The 17,940-nt window shown below is 36.9% G+C and overlaps 1 protein-coding gene across 1 annotated transcript in view; it reads left to right on the top strand.

The window, feature by feature from the left end:
- The first annotated feature begins 4,990 nt into the window (after nucleotides 1-4,990).
- LOC106055703 (substance-P receptor-like) overlaps nucleotides 4,991-17,940 on the top strand; it is a 41,249-nt gene continuing 28,299 nt past the window's right edge. Inside the window, exons 1-2 of the mRNA XM_056020156.1 lie at nucleotides 4,991-5,154; nucleotides 16,709-16,982. Of these exons, the coding sequence (XP_055876131.1) occupies nucleotides 16,733-16,982 (250 nt within the window). The 5' untranslated portion in view covers nucleotides 4,991-5,154; nucleotides 16,709-16,732. The remainder of the gene's footprint in view (nucleotides 5,155-16,708; nucleotides 16,983-17,940) is intronic.

Genomic DNA, 17,940 nt, shown 5'->3' with positions numbered 1-17,940 from the left:
GGTTTTATTCGTGAGGTTGTTATAGCCGGAAGTGACATCAGCGCTCCACTCTCTCCAATGGCCTCTGACACTCTCTCCAATGGCCTCTGACACTCTCTCCAATGGCCTCTGACACTCTCTCCAATGGCCTCTGACACTCTCTCCAATGGCCTCGGACACTCTCTCCAATGGCCTCGGACACTCTCTCCAATGGCCTCGGACACTCAGTCCAACTACTGGCTTTTACGTTTAGATGAGATATAGGACCGAGCCCAGCTCCGAGTTGAGCATTAACCAATAGGTGCTTACTTCAGATGGTTCAGAGAGAATTACAACACACGGTGCCGCCACTGCATAGAGGACCTAAACAAGGAGAAGGAAAACCTCTCCTACCTTGCGACTGTAGCCAAACATAGGAAAGACTTCTGGAGTCAACCCTTTGGAAAAATCAGGAGCTGGTGACCCTAAGCCAGCACAAAGTGGTACACGTTGGCAGAGTCTGCAACGCCGCTGACCCCAAACTGCACCGGCACCTACTGTTCATTTGGACACAGCTGCGGGGAGAGGGAGGAACTGCTTTGTGTGATACATGGTTCCGGCCACAGATTGCAGGGAGAGGGAGGAACTGCTTTGTGTGATACATGGTTCCGGCCACAGATTGCAGGGAGAGGGAGGAACTGCTTTGTGTGATACATGGTTCCGACCACAGATTTCCATGAGATGATCCTCAGTCCCTATACAACTGAAGGAGGCCAAAGATAAATCATTTTTAGCATGTAAAAACAATAAGTATAGCATGTACAATTTAAAACCATAACAATTCGCTTTCAGAAACCCCTACTAAGCCGTTGCAATTATTTCCAAACAGCCGATGAGAAGATTGTTCCGATCTAAATAGGAAAGACAAAACAAAGCCAATGGCAAATTTATCCTCACGGGACTGCTAAGAAAAAAAGAGTTTGAGCCTCCATTACAAATCGTTATGAAAATAGATGCTACTCACAAACTGCTAGATCTAGACCTAATAATAGACTGGGAGAGCGCTCATAAGATCATTAAGAAGATATAATTTGATTTCTCGTGCCGGTAAAACGCATTGATTTATGTAAGTAAATAAACTAATTTACCAGATCTACTTGCTGCCACTGATGTGCGTCTTACGTCGGCAACGGTTTTCATTTCGCTCATTTCAAAACCACAAATTTTTTGACGTCGTCGATGGTACGTGTTTCATTATTTGTATCAGGGGCGGCCGTTGGGGGTGGTTATTGGTGTCGACCGCTCCAGTTCAGCGCATTAGAAGGGGGAGGTAAGACTGAGAGGGAACTTTGGGATAGAGAGATTTTTAAACACGTCACCTCATCATACAAGTCGATTGGAAGTCGCATTCAACACATTCAAATGTACTGTACTATTCGTTATGGACTAAATTACTATGTGGTGGGTTTCTACAGATACATTTCCCGTAAACCAGGACTTGTTACTGATCATTTTAGAATTATTTCTCGATATCTATTACAATGACCACGAAAGTACTTAGGATGAAATATTTGGTTTCAAAATACCGTAATTGTTACCCATTTCAGTTTCGGATGGACACGGAAAAGTGAGTGAGGACGACTCCTCCAGGACACCTCGTATTTTCTACTGGTCCAGGACACCTCGTATTTTATTTTCTACTGGTCAGGACACCTCGTATTTTCTACTGGTCCAGGACACCTCGTATTTTATTTTCTACTGGTCAGGACACCTCGTATTTTCTACTGGTCCAGGACACCTCGTATTTCTACTGGTCCAGGACACCTCGTATTTCTACTGGTCCAGGACACCTCGTATTTCTACTGGTCCTGGACACCTCGTATTTCTACTGGTCCTGGACACCTCGTATTTCTACTGGTCCAGGACACCTCGTATTTTATTTTCTACTGGTCCGGGACACCTCGTATTTCTACTGGTCCAGGACACCTCGTATTTCTACTGGTCCAGGACACCTCGTATTTCTACTGGTCCTGGACACCTCGTATTTCTACTGGTCCAGGACACCTCGTATTTCTAAGGCTGCTTCTACGTGTAACGTACACATGTATCATGTAAGATTTGAGTATTTGGAACTTTCTGCAAGTCGCTCAATACATTTGGTTACGCTGTGCACTTTAACACAATCTTGAAATGAATTGCTGATTTGATTATTTTCTTCTGTTTGAATGGAAGTGTCTTGTCAGTTCTTCGACACGAACTCCGACATTGAGACGAAAGCCGGAAGATGAACATTTGTTTAAAAAACAAACGTAGATCACATGACTCTCTATACACGAGATTGTTAGTCTAGAAGTGTGCGCGACCTGCTACTAGATTCCATTCTGAAAATCTAGCAGACGTACTCTTTTGTTTATTTCGGTCCATTATTCACAACGTCTCTCAACATTTTCAAAGCTCACTTTGAACAGGCAGTATCAGCACGTTAAACCAGTGTTTCTCAAACGTTTGTGACCCCTCACCCCAAAGATTAAAAAAAAATCTTCACGTCCCCTCCCATAAGCCAGCTTTATGGTCCGAAGGATCTCTAAATAACGGGCAGCGCCTAGGCGTCAAGAGTTTTTAGCAGCTCTTAGTCGCTCTTAGTTTGTGCGATCTGCCTGTTCATTGGTCCGTCCAGTTTAGATCGCTAAAACTGAAAGAAATATTGAAAGTCCGATTTCAAATATTTAAGATTTTGCAAAGTTCTGGTGCAACGGCTACTTGTTTTCTTCTGAAAGTGATTTTTTTAATTATTAATGCAAGCAGTTTTTTTTTTCATAATATTATACCTCTTTTAAAACAATACATAAATGTAAGAGATATTATATTAAGGAAGAATTTTTTTCAGTTACTAGTAACATTTATTCAAATCAATTTGTCAATTTTATAAGAAATATATATATATATACCAAAACCAGTGACTCATCTGGGCGCATCCATTGCCTTTCGAGACAAAAGGAGCCATATATATATATATATTTATGACACTTTCAACACATACTTTAACAGACACTTTCAACAAACACTTTCAACAGTCACTTTAACAGACACTTTCAACAGTCACTTTAACAGACACTTTCAACAGTCACTTTAACAGACACTTTAACAGACACTTTCAACAAACACTTTCAACAGTCACTTTAACAGACACTTTCAACAGTCACTTTAACAGACACTTTCAACAGTCACTTTAACAGACACTTTCAACAGTCACTTTAACAGACACTTTCAACAGTCACTTTAACAGACACTTTAACAGACACTTTCAACAAACACTTTCAACAGTCACTTTAACAGACACTTTCAACAGTCACTTTAACAGACACTTTCAACAGTCACTTTAACAGACACTGTCAACACGACCACTAGACACTTGGACAATGCTTTTACCGATAGACTCCCCTGATGACCCTCATGGACGTAGTAACCTGAACAATTGTTGGTGACCTTCTTCCTGTTAACGACAGCCCTGGTGATTCAGCTGTGACTCAACTACATTCAGACGTTTTTTTTTTAGAAACACGAACTGAAATACAATAAACTAAATTAACGATTTGAGTTGTCAGTGAACGAGATGAACCAGTGGGCTGTAGAGGAATAGATCTCTTGTTACAAACGTAATTGGCAGAAATGCAGCAGGCATACAGTAGACAGACAGTAGGCAGACAGTAGGCATACAGTAGACAGACAGGGGGAAACATGGAAAATTAACAAAATGTTCAAAATAGGAATGCTGTTTAGTTCCACGATGGTTTTAAGTCAGCTGAGCTAAATATTTGTAAACATCTTCACTTCAACTGGTACATAGATTATAATTGTTACTCCGTTGGTTATAGATCTAGAATAGTCTAGGATACTTACATCAAGGAGCCTGTGACATCAATCTAACCCAATCTTAAACATCTTTAATTCTGCAAGGAAGGAGTATTATTTTTCTGATGTATGATTGTGGTTTTATGTCTTTTTGTGAACCAGATAAGATGCTAAGGTAGTTATTTTACCTTTGTTTGCGAATTTGACTTTTTGTGGTTGTTTTATCAACTCTCACCTTTTCAACATGTACATCTAGTTATTTTAGTCTATTTCTTAATATTGAATCATCAAAAACGCGATCTTATCAATTGGAAGTTACAAAACGTATCTCTCTAATCTATGTCTGTCTGGCCAAACGTTTGTACGCGTTATTTCTCCCACGCCCAATCTCGGATCAAGTTAAAGTTTTGCACAATTATTTCTTTTACCAGACAAAACAAGAATCAATAAAAAAAAATATTTATATTTGGTATTGAACAAAGAAAAGAAATTGTATTAGATTGATGTGTTGGTATAAGCTGACTTAGTGTCTCCTTTATATTTTGTAGAGAAAAATAGGTCGCCGCTTTAAAGTTTGAAACTAACAACTAAAAATAGTTAACTATAAAACCTTCTATTTCCCTGGCACGGTGGTTTATATGTTGGCTTGAGGAGGTTTGAACCTTCGAGTTCGAATACAGGTCGTTCAACTTTTTTTTTATTTGTATAAATGCATTTAAAAAGTGATCACTGTAACATTGACTCAGATAACCATTTCTTTCTCCCCTTTGTCAACTGGTCCCAGACAAGTGATAGTATCATAGCGTACTGAGAAAGTTAAAAGCATGAAACTTCGCTAAACAAAAACAACTTTTATAAATATTTCTAATGGCACAGATTTATTGTTGTTGGTCTAGATCTCTTACAAATGTAATTAGCCTTCATGACTGATCCAAACTAATGGATACAAACTACTCTTAATATAAGATTTGTTGTTGTTTTTCATTTATGTGTAATGTTTTTTTATTTTTCTTGTTTTACTTGTAGGATAATCTTACCCCAAAAAAAAAGTGATTAGATATTTTTGTTTGCAATTGTTTGAAATGTTATTTTTTTATGACATAATACTTAGTACAATAATGTCTTTTTTTATCCAGCGCAGTCATTTCAATTTCAAAAAAAAAAAAAAAAAAAAGCAAATCTTCCTGACGTCAAGCTATTGATTCTCCCAGCAGACGACGTAACTTCATTTTTCTATTGGCGGGAGTAAAAAAAACAACAGGAGAATGAATAAACTTCAAGTGAATTGTTTCTACTTCCTTGGCTCCAAGTTGGCATGTCTGGTTGGATATAGATCTCTATAGGGTACGTGTTGTTCTTTTTCTTTCTTCAATTTATTTCGTTTCTTGACTGTCATGTTTTCATTCCTGCTGTCATCGGATGTCTGTCTCTAGTTTGTTCATCGTGGTTCGTTGATGACCACTTTTGTCATCCAGGGGTGGACTAGGGGGCTGAGGGCTTTTCTTTTGGGGGTTTGTGCCTCTTCGTGTGGAGGATGTAGGACTATGCAAATTTAACTTTTTCCTTCATAAAAAAACAAAACAACTTGCTTTTCTATTATAAAAAAAATCAATTTTATTTTAGGCTGAACATTTTTTCCTAGACTACTAACAGGCTATTTATTGTAAATAAATATCTGAATGAATGGCAGGTGTATTAACTTTAATTTTAAAAACTTGAACTAATGATAAGGCAAATGTCAAGCACTAAGTCTATATTTTGAGTGTAATTTTCTATAATACTAGATATTTTTTATTGCAATCACGATACTTATATGATTCGTATGAAACTGTTTCATTCATGACTTGGACGCTGGACCTCATCTTAGCTTTAGAAATTACACACGTTTAGTGAAAAAAAAAGAAGAAGATAATAACATGATAGTGTCATCTAGTCGTGTTTGTTAATAAAAGACGTTTACTCTGCTAAGTCATTGGTTTTCCTAGCTGCTACAGGAAACCCTTTCCATTCTCAAATGACATTATGGAGTCCTTTTATGACTTTGTCCTAACATATGGGATAAGAACTGTGGTTTTATCTTTCTGAGTATTGTATTAGGCTATGTTTTTGTAGTTGTGGGATGTGTGACTGAGAGACTTAAACCACTCGGCTATCTATAGAGGCGGCCCGAGTTCGAAACCCGACTCGGACAGAGTTGTCTTTGCTGAGCGACTGAAGGCAGCAGGAAACCTTCTCCCAGAAACCTACCCCCCCACACACACACACACATACTAACACACCATTGGTCCGCAACTGAGATTGGACCAAGCACACTGAACCTGCTATAAGCAAGAAAGATGCACTATACAAAAGCAATTTTAAAAAATATATGGTTCAGTGTTGTATGTATTCTTGTTACTTTACTTTATAGTCTTCTGTCCTGAAGTGACATTTTAGTGACTAAATTGAAGGATTTTATTCATGGTGTTACTCTAGTCAAATGTGGATATTCATTTCATCGTTTAAAATAACGAACTTGACCACCAAAATAACTAACTTAACCACCAAAATAAATAATACCGCCATTAAAATAACTAACTTGGCCACCAAGATAACTAACTTTGCCACCAAAAGAACGAACTTGACCACCTTGCGCACTATCTTGGTGTGTTTGTTCTATACGGTTCAATAGTTCCTAGTTTAAAATAACCAACTTGGCCACCAAAATAAAGAATTTTGCCACCAAAATAACTAACTTGGCCACCAAAATAGCTAACTTGACCACCTAGCGCACTATCTTATTTTGTTTGTTCTATACATTGTGGACAAAAAAAAAAAAGAGATGTTAGCCTTTGCCCAAATCTCCGCCAAGAGTGCAGGGGATGAAGGGGGCTAACCCTGACACCATCATGACATCCAAACACAAGCGCGAATCACATGACCATGAAGGAATAAAGAATAAAAAAAAGTTTAAAAAAAAAGCGCTGGTAAATTATTCTAGCCTCTATGAACAAAGAATTTTAACATAACAATTTTTTTCCCAACACACTTATAGATCATGCAATTATGTATTGAATCACGGTAGTCTGCTCTTTATTTACAGATTTGGTTTTTAAACCGGTTAACGTTCTTTAAATAATAAAATACGGTGATAGAAAAAGAAGAGAACGCGTTTTAGAGAAATGTGGGGACGAAATAATGGAACCTAAAGAAAGACATTAAAAACATGAATTTCTAAAGATATTTTAATAAATAAATAAACAATATCAGGAACGCTTGGGGCGAAATAATGGAACCTATAGAAACACATTAAAAATGTAATGAGGAATTTCTGAAGATATTCTAATAAATAGTCCTAAATAAGCAATGTCAAGGACACTATCATAAACGACTGCTGCTGTTAGTAACAAAATAATACTTTACAAAAATACCTTGTGCTCAGGGGCGGACTGGCAAATGCCCGGTGGGCCGGTACCAAATGGGCCGGTTTGGTCGCGACCAAAGAAAAAAAAATTTCAATGCAGACAACTTTAAAAAAAGGTGACAGCAGCAAGACACAAAGGTCCGAACACGTTTTCTTGTTGTTGTTTTTTTTTTTCTAATTTTTATTACAATTAATTTAGTTTGAAATTCAACAAGAATATCAAGAATATATATCTATATATATATATATATATATATATATATATATATAATACACTATACACTGTACATATTATCATTTGCAAAACGTTAGACCGTACTTTCTGCTATGCACGAGCGGCACGGACTGCTTTGATGTCTTCGAGGTTGTGTTTGGCCTACTCATTTTGCTGGTCGGCATGGGCCTTTGATGGCATTCCTATTTTATTTTTTTTTGCTCCTTCCCTTCCCCGTCTTTTAATGGTTCCAATGAAATTTAACCAAAAAGAGGGATGAGAGAGGTTAGTTTGAAAACATTAATATAACGCAGAAAAAAAAAAGGGTTCGACAATTAGCTCTTTAACAATACTTAATAGAAATTAACTTGAACACATACACACAGCCGCGAAATTGCAAGCCACTCAACTTATTCACAGCTCAATATGGGTATAAAGCTTTACTTTCTGCGATTTGAAAAGCAAAAGTAAGTTTCTTTTTGTTTATTTTTAATAACATAGATCTAAAAATACTACACTTAGGGCTTACAAAAAAAAATATTTAATTAAAAAAATAAATCTAGATCTAAATCAATTTTTATACTATTATAATTAATGGCAAACTTATGCTTAGTAATAATAATAAGGCTAGACTTCGAGTCCGAAGGTTAGTGAGGAATGCAATATTTCCCGTGGCTTCGCAGCCCCAGCTGAGACCTACATATTTTGCCACACCCAGGGCAAACATAACCATTGTCCGCAGGTGGTCGATTTATATTTTCTTTTCGCCGTCTGCTTTTGTCCTCGGCAGCAGACTTTCTTTTGGTCTCAAATGTGTATCCCGCGGCCTTCGTGAGTGACCTCCAGCTGTCTCGTTCTGAGGCCGCATGCAACCAGGTGCTCTCTTCTATGTCAGCCAAGGAACGTTGACCCCTAAGCTGGACTTTGAAGCGTTTCCGTGGGGCGCCTCTGTTACGTTAACCACCTTTTAGCTCACCAAAAAAGAATGCCTTTGGCATACGTTCGTCTCCCATATAGGAAACGTGCCCTGCCCAGCGTAACTGTCGGACCAAAAGAGGTCCCTCTATATTGTCCATACCGGCGTTCGCAAGGACATCGCTGTTTGTAGTGCGGTCTTGCCACCCTATATCCACGATGGAGCGCAAGCATGTGAAGTGGTCTACCACTTTAAGGGGCTGTCTGTTTACGGTAATCCTTGGGGCTAAGTATGTTTTATTGGGTGACTTCTGGAACATGACTTCTGTTTTCCCGAGGTTTATAGATAGACCAAAAGAGGCGGCAGCGTATGCAAATTCGTTTACCGCGTTCTGGAGATCATGCTCATTGAGAGCTAGCAGGGCGCAATCATCGGCATAGAGAAGCTTCGTTATGACCATCTCCTTTGTTTTTTTTATGGGATAGTAGACGTCGAAGATTGAACACATTGCCGTCAGAACGAAACCGGATATAGATGCCTCCGTGCAATCACTGCCACATTTGACCCAGCATTACGCCAAAGATAGCGAATAGAGTAGGAGCAAGTACACAGCCCTGCTTCACGCCATTTTCTATTGGGAAGTGATCAGAAATGGCACCATTTTGTCTGATCTGGCCTCTTTGTCCAACGTGAAGCTGCTTGTGAATGGATAGGAACGTAGATGGGCATCCATCCCAGCCTGGCCAAAATCCTCCACAAACCATCGCGACTGACCGTGTCGAAAGCCTTGGTGAGGTCCACAAAGTCAGCGTAGAGGTTTAAGTGCTGCTTTTTGCGTTTTTCTTGTAATTGTCGCAGATCAAATACCATGTCAGATGTACCTCTTCCGGCTCTAAAACCACATTGGCTTTCAGATAAGACCTCGTCCACTAAAGAGTGGGTTAGTCGGTCGAGCAACTTAGTATGAAGTCATTAATGATGAAAATTATTACAATAATTACAATAATTTATATAGCTCTGTCACAACCTATATTTATTGAAAGGATATTTTAAATATCTTAAATATTTTAAATATTTATATTTTAAATAATGGGCCATGGTATATTCATATACAAATCGCGTTTTTTGAGAATGTACTACGAGTAAGCAAGAGCTTTTCACATTAAGTAAGTACCTCATTAACCGTTCTGTTTTCTCTATCTTTTAATGGAATGGGTTGCCCGAGTCAGCCAGGAAAACCAATGATTTAGAGATCAACATACATGACTAGATTGACACATGAAATGCGTAAGACGTAACAATCTTATTTTTTTAAGAAACGTCTGTAGTCTATAAGTAGTACCAAAAAGCTTTAAACTCATTAGGCTGCTATTGTATAGTTTATAGCTTTCAGACTACATACATATATAAATAGAATACATTATGTAATCCTACGAATGCATACATCCAGTATTTGATGCGTTATCAAACTTTATATATTTTGTAGAGAATTAGGCTTACACCTATAATATAACACATGGGCGGAGCCGGGAGGGGAGGGTCTTCAAACCATCAATTGCCTCAGACCTCATTGTCTGAAACTTTACTTACTGCCCCAGTGCAACTAACTTAAGCAAACTACAGTCACCAAATTTCATGAGCGTAGCCAAAAAGGGTTTTCTGGTTTCCCTTCCCCCTCCAATACAAAAACTAAAGCATTTTACCATTTTCTACCAGTCGCAGCTGGACTCCATTGAATAGCAGAGTTGGTTTTTGAATTTTTTTTAAGCAGAAGAATAGCAGGCTAATTGCACTGTAGATACCTCAGAATATGCGTTTTTAAAGTTTAAAATAACGGAAATAATGCTGGAGGGGGGAGCTCACAGCGCTCCCCCGGACTCCCTAGCTGCCCTTTGGCGGTGTGTACTGTCATTGCATTAATTATAGGAAGAGAGTATTCTAGGGTTGAAAAACTTTGGAAGAATGAAAGATCAGAATGTAATGAAGATTAATTACATATACAAACACACACTAATATATATATATTGCGGATTGGGTTAAAAAAAACCCACACCAAAAATATATGACATGCCATTTGTGGGCCGGTTTATGTGGTAATGCCCGGGCAGATTTTGATACCCAGTCCGCCCCTGCTTGTGCTGCCATCAATACAACGTAGAACTTGGATTCCGCAGTGCACAACTAGTGCCCACAAAATAGTGCCCACAAAATAGTAGATGCTTCTCAATGTTTCTGTATTTTGTCCACCGGATATACCAGACTTCAGTTCTGGACAATCTCTCAAAGATAATTAACAGTCTTGATTTAATTTTAAAACTAGCAAAGTATTTTTTAAAATAAGTTTTTAAAAACAAATCTTACATAAGGGAAAGAACTGAAAATTTATTGCCATATCTCTCAATACTGCACAATTTATTTCCCTTTGATCTATATAAAACAAATAATTAATTAATACTAATTTATTAACTAATTGGTTAATGTTTTTTATTGATTCATGTGTTGTTGTTGTTTTCATGGATAATGAATATATGTGGAACATGTCAACATGATCCGAGAATGGGAAGTGGGAGAACGTGTCAAAGACTCTGGCCAGACAGAGCTAACACATAAAGATTTGTAAATAAATACAATGTAGGCCTACTTCTGGGAAACAAAAGTATAAAGTGTTTCTGTGGGTATTAGTATCTTCATCGTTTGTCTTTAGTCAACTAAATTAGAGTGAATGGTTAATGTAGTCATCAATACAATAGTCTCCCATCTCACGTAGTTAACATTTCTTTCAACCCTGTTTTGTGTACAAATTGATTGAACTTGACATCCAGTCAGTTCACTTTGAGACACCACGTTTTTTTACTTGTATATTATTTTTAGCTTTCTAGTCATTTTTTAGAACCTGCTATTACCTGCATATTTCGCCTTTCGCGAGGGTTTTTTTTTAGCTCGTCATGTGTGACAAAAATAAATTTAGCAGAATTCTTGCCCTTGCGACATTTAGTTGAATAGTTCCGGTAGCCTGATTTTTGGACGCAGCAATGTTTTGATTGTCAACATCTTCAGCCAAGAGATTGTTATTAAGCATTAACAAGATTTTTTTTTTAAATGTTAAAATAATTTTTTTTTTCAACTTTTTTCTGTGTTCGTTTTTTTTTTTCAGATGGTTACTCCCTGTTTTTAAAATACCCTGAGTAAACCTGAAGTGTGAGAATTAAAATTAAAGCAGTTTATTCCGTGGTAAAGATCTATTTCAATTTGTACTGCACAAAATGTATTCATTAAATTTCTGTCTTGGGAAACATTTGTTTGTGTTGTGTAGTGAACCTCTTTCCACGAAAACGGGGGGGGGGGGGGGTAATTACATTATAAGTCAAAGCTGAGTTTTTTAAATTAATTTATCTCCCCTCCCCATCGTGTGACCGTGTAACTGAGTCTTCCGGGTGTAATTATGTCTAACAGAATTATGTCGTAGCATCTCTTACAATCGATCCATGGGACGTACAGAACTGGACATGAAATCATGAAATGTGTATATCTCTATAGCCTCCTTCTGTCGCGAAACGACTATGGAACATCTCATGGACATGAAGACGAATGCCTGGGCATTAGCTGTGGTCGGAACGATGTCGCCCACACATTGCTTCCTCCTTTAAACGCAGCTGATGTATCCAAAGGAGCAGCAAGGGCCGATACAGTTTGAGGATGTAGCACTGAGTGCTTCTAACTGCCTAAGGGTCGCCGGAACCTGATTTTTCCTCAGGGTTGACTTCCGAAAGCTTTCCCATGATTGGGTATATTATTGAGGTTTGAATTCAGAGTTTTCCTTCTCTTACGTGGGTAGCCAGCCATGGGTAACGAGCCCCTCCTGCCCGAAGCTGACTGGCGTGCCAGTTACTCGACTTCGCCTCTTCTCCTGTTGGTGAAAACAGAGCCATGCGTGAAGGCCTAGAGCTGGACTTGTTCTTAAAGGTTTTATCAGTTGCTTTGCTGCTTGATCTTGGTATATTCCGGCTGTATCGCAGCAAGTGTTTCAAGTGTTTCTGAGACACATATGTGAACAAGTCGACAGATTTAAAACTACTCTGGCTGTATCGTAGAAAGTGTGACACACAAATGTGAACAGGTCGACAGATTTAAAGCTAGCAAGGCAGTGAGAAGAAAATTGGGTGGTCGTGAAGTGAATTCGTGCGATGCAGGAACCATGGTTTTAATCCGCATTCGATTATCTGGACGATCGAGTTTCCGGACAGACACCGTTTCTAATCCGGATAATCTACGTTCTACTGTAGAGAGAGCAGACGCTCAGCACGTATGACTCATCTACAAGAATTTGTTAAAGTGATAATCAGGGAATATTAATAGTAAACATAGCAAGTCATTTAGGTTCAGTAGCATGAAGGAACGACTTCAGACAAGTACGTTAACTGATATGTGAAAAGATTGTGTGTGATACTTAATACTTTCTTTTTTAAATGCTAATTATTGTCGTTGAAGAGATATGCAATATCTGACTTGTCGAAGGGACATTAACAGTTCTGAATATTAGATTAATGACTCGGTGTGCCGTAAGTAATAAGTGACAGTGTGGGCTTACTAGAGACTGCTGTTACCTGACAATGGGGGCGAATTTAAGTACACTTCCTGTGTTTAGTAAATGTGGTGACTGCTCAGTACCTACATTTTAGCATGTTAACATGTGAGGTGAGTTGCAATACTAGACAGTATGAGGTGGAATACAGATATGCTTAGTTATCGGGGTATTGGGGTATTGCGTTACTTAACTTAGGCATTAGGGGTTCTAAGGTACTAAGCCCATACATGTGGGTATGTGTGTATCTGAAGAGAGCGAGGGAAAATATATGCCATTTAAATGTAGCATATGTATACACATAAGGAGTGACACTTCAACAAACTATTTCATGAAACGAAATTAATTCAAAAACTGTATTTGAAAACATTTAGTTTGTGACAGTGAAGCCATGATAGTTAACAATTAGGCCAATATATATTTCAAAATAAAACTGTAAACGTCTCTCTACTTCTCATTAACCTGATTGTGTGTTTACAAATCTCACATTCTAATCTAATTCTGCTAGGGAGTTTCACGGTAAATTTTAAACTCAGTAATCTCCCCTTTGTTTGTAGTTCGATTTCTAGGATCCGGTTTACATTCTTTAAGGAAACGTTTCTCAAACTGTGGGTACGCACAGAAGCGAAGGTGTTCAATTTATTAGTCAATGTAGTAAAACATCTCTGAGTATTAATCAAGTTACAATTATATTTTTCTTACTGTTTCAACAAATTGAACAACATTAAGTAAAAGTAGTCTACTAAATGGGACCTTTAAGACTATAGGCCTACAAATGTAGCAAACCTTTTTTTTTTGTTGTTGCCAGAGCGTCTGCAACAGATCCACTCAAATCATTTGTAGGTCTCCACAAATGCAATTCTTCTCAAATTTTTTATGCCAAGAAAGTTGTTTTAAAACTATGCGTTATCGGAAATGTTAAGAAATATTTTAAAAGTATTAATACTATAGAACGAGACTGAAATTATCACATTAGTTTTTTTTTAAATGCTTGCGGTCTCATTATTCTAAATAGTAGTAAAAAATGTATAAATCAAACTTTTAATCTAAGCTTTTAAACAATATTTAAGTAAACACACACACACAGAAGACATGACTCTTAATTTTGCAACACAACTTTCGGAGCATATTTTTATTTGTAATTTTTGTGTGACTTTATCAAAACAACTAAACTAATTAAACCAAATGCTGTTTTTAAAACAAGCATTTAAAAAAAAATGTGGACTAACAGTGTCATTATTGGAATTATGTTGACCTACATTTAGGTTGCGATACTAAACCATTTCTCAACTCAAACGTAATTTGTGTTGGAAGGTGTGTGTGTGTGTTTATATGTGTGTGTGTGTATTTGTGTGTGTGTGTGTTTTGTCTCGTGAATTGACTGACTTGTTCACGTTCATGCGAGTCTTTCATTTACCGGGCTAGTGGTCAAGTCGATTAGCTCGTTAGGAAAACAAATGTTTTCAAGCACAAAGATACATCTCGAACAAAAACAAAAGGAAAACACTTTATTGTTGGATGAAATAAAATAAAAACAGTACAATGTTGATGTAGATCAAAACTTTCTATTCTCTTTTCTTCTATTATGAAAAACTCACATATTCTTCTATTTCTTTCGTTTCTTTCTTTCTCTAACTTTTTACAAAGCTTCTATCAGCTCCCTCTGTCTGTCTGTCTGTCAGGTACATTTTTATTGTACACGTGATTTCTCCCACTAGCCATTCTCGGATCGAGTTGAAACTTAAAACAATTATATCATTGTTCTTAACAAAATATGTATCAATAAAAAATTAATCAATTATTTAATTAACTAATTTTTAGCGGACCCGAAAGGGAAAAAGACGATATTAGTTTTGTGTGAAATGTATATCCGTCCGTATGTCCGTCCGTCTGTCCCGTTTAGATCTCGTAAACTAGAAAAGATAGTGAAAATCCGACATCATAATATTTTAGTGCATTCAAAGTTCTGATGCAAAGGCTACTTTTCGTTTCTAAAAGCGAAAAATCTAATTTTTAAAATCATTTATGCAAGCAGATTTTTCATAAAAATGCACCACTTTTACAACTATTCATTATTCATAGTAACAAACACTGGAGGCTCTTTAGTAGGGGAGAGGATCATTTACCATATTCTTAACGCATGCAAGCAAACAGTTATTGTTTTTTTGTCAAAATTTTTTTTTTACATTTGTATTGCTAAGTTAAGTTATTTCTGTCATACTAACTACTACATTTACACACAAAAAAATGTTTACTTTTTATTAAAGAGAAAATATCTATTTAGTATGGATATAAGTTAGACATAATTTAAAACAACAATTAATAAGTAATTTTTCATATTACCGCGTTAACTGCACACTGCTATAGTGTACTCCACTAAAGCGAAAAAAAATATTTTTTTCTTGTATTTTTTTTTTTTTTAGGAATTAGAGATTGACCATTTACAAAGCAATTAGATCAATTAGATATTCATTATATTATAAGACATCAGTTAGGCCAGGTTCACATTTCACTTCACATTCACTTTCACCTATCCTTTGCTTTGGTGGACCGCTGGGGCACCACACAAGATCTGTCAACCTTCTTTCTCCATTCTTCTCTGTCATTTGTCTTTAATCAAATTTAATTCTTATGTTCTTTCTGAAAATATTGAAACCTGCCCTTTTACCTGCCTGGGTGGACCACTTCGGTGGCCGATTTTGAGTTTGTGTTTCCAAACAAACTGTCTTTGTAACCTTGTAATTACTTAATTTAGTTTAATATTAATTAAGGAAAATAAATCTTATAGTATTGGTATATGTCTATAAATACACATTTCTTCCCCTTTGATAATCTTTTTTTTAAACTTTTCTTGTTGTTTTTTTTAATGCGTTTTCTCTTTTCTGTTTTTTTTTCTTCATCTCACTCTCCAATAAGGTCTCGTACATGTACTAGTAGTCAGGGAAATACCTTTTTGCTTTCAAATGCACGAGATAAAAATAAAAATGCTGGCATATATATATATATATATATATATATATATATATATATATATATATATATATATATATATATATATATATATATATATATATATATATATATATATATATCGGCATAAAAATACACTTTTGATATCAACTTCTATGTGGAAACACGAGACGATAAAACATATTTTGGAAATTTCTACCACAAACGATCATTAAATTTCGCGAGCCCGGTCTATTCAGTCCCAGTATTCGCTTTTCAAATTTATTTTCACTAGTCAAAAAAGAATGTGAACTATATAGATTATAGAATTATTTTTACAAAGCTTTTATCATTTCTCACCACTGTCTATGGTAAAAAGTCTGTGCACGTTATTTCTCCCAAACCCATTCTCGAATCAAGCTGAAATTTCACACAATTATTCTTGTGCATAGACAATATATGAATCAATAAAAATAAAGTTATCAATTAGACAAAAAATTACTGGTTAATCATCATTTTTTGAATAGCAACAAGGGAAACTAATACTTTAATATCCACAGCTACATTTTTTGGGTTTAGTCCCTTAAATAAGTGTTAACGCTATTGATACTTTAAACAACTATTCTTAATTAATACTCAATTAGTCAATTAATAATTGGTAATTAATTGTTTTGTTTGATGTCGAATAAGGGAAATAACTTGAACATCATTGGTTGATATAGTTGTGAGGACCGAGTTCTTCCCCTTTAGATAAGCTTTGTTGTTTTTTGTTTTGTTTTTTTGGTTTTGGTTTTTAAGAATTTTCTTTAATTTTCTTCTCAAATCTTCACATAGACCAGCTCTCCTATCTAAGATGGCATGATGACGCATAATTACAAGCCAATGACTAACGGCGACCTGGCCTTCATCGTCATCATCAGTATCGTGCTGGTCCTCTCGGTGCTCGGCAACCTGATGGTGCTGGTGGTGATGATACGTACTCCCAAACTGATGAACGCCACCAACTTGTTTATCTGCAACGTGACGGTCAGTGACATCCTGCTGGCTGGACTGGTCATACCACAGAATATACACGACATCTCGCACGCAGATGATAATTACTACGAGGGTAGTATATATATGTCTTTGATTTGAAATGACTTAAGGCCTTAAGGTTTATATGGCGAACCATATCATTAGATAATTGCAAACGTGGCACCACAGCGACCTATCGTGTATTTCGTGTAGAGTCGAGTCCTATTTAATGTAAAGTCGAGTACCAGTTAGTGTACAGTCGAGCGACAGATAGCGTAGAGTCGATTCCCAGCTAATGTAGAGTCGAAAGTTATAGTTGGTGTCCCTCAAACTTGATTGTACAAATACCCAGCTTTCACAGCTTATAACTCAATACCCTTGTTCGTTCTCAAGCTTTACTTCTTGGCCGCCATGCCTAAACTGGGACAACACACTCATTAGATACGATACCACACTCAGACAACACACTCATTAGATACGATACCACACTCAGACAACACACTCATTAGATACGATACCACACTCAGACAACACACTCATTAGATACGATACCACACTCAGACAACACACTCATTAGATACGATACCACACTCAGACAACACACTCATTACATACGATACCACACTCAGACAACACACTCATTAGATACGATACCACACTCAGACAACACACTCATTAGATACGATACCACACTCAGACAACACACTCATTAGATACGATACCACACTCAGACAACACACTCATTAGATACGATACCACACTCAGACAACACACTCATTAGATACGATACCACACTCAGACAACACACTCATTACATACGATACCACACTCAGACAACACACTCATTACATACAATACCACACTCAGACAACACACTCATTAGATACGATACCACACTCAGACAACACACTCATTACATACAATACCACACTCAGACAACACACTCATTAGATACGATACCACACTCAGACAACACACTCATTACATACAATACCACACTCAACACACTCATTAGATACGATACCACACTCAGACAACACACTCATTAGATA

Source organism: Biomphalaria glabrata, chromosome 2 (assembly GCF_947242115.1).
Source record: "Biomphalaria glabrata chromosome 2, xgBioGlab47.1, whole genome shotgun sequence".
Classification (NCBI taxonomy): Eukaryota; Metazoa; Mollusca; class Gastropoda; family Planorbidae; genus Biomphalaria; species Biomphalaria glabrata.
Note: the sequence above shows the minus strand (reverse complement) of the source record. Positions and strands in the feature narration are given on the sequence as shown.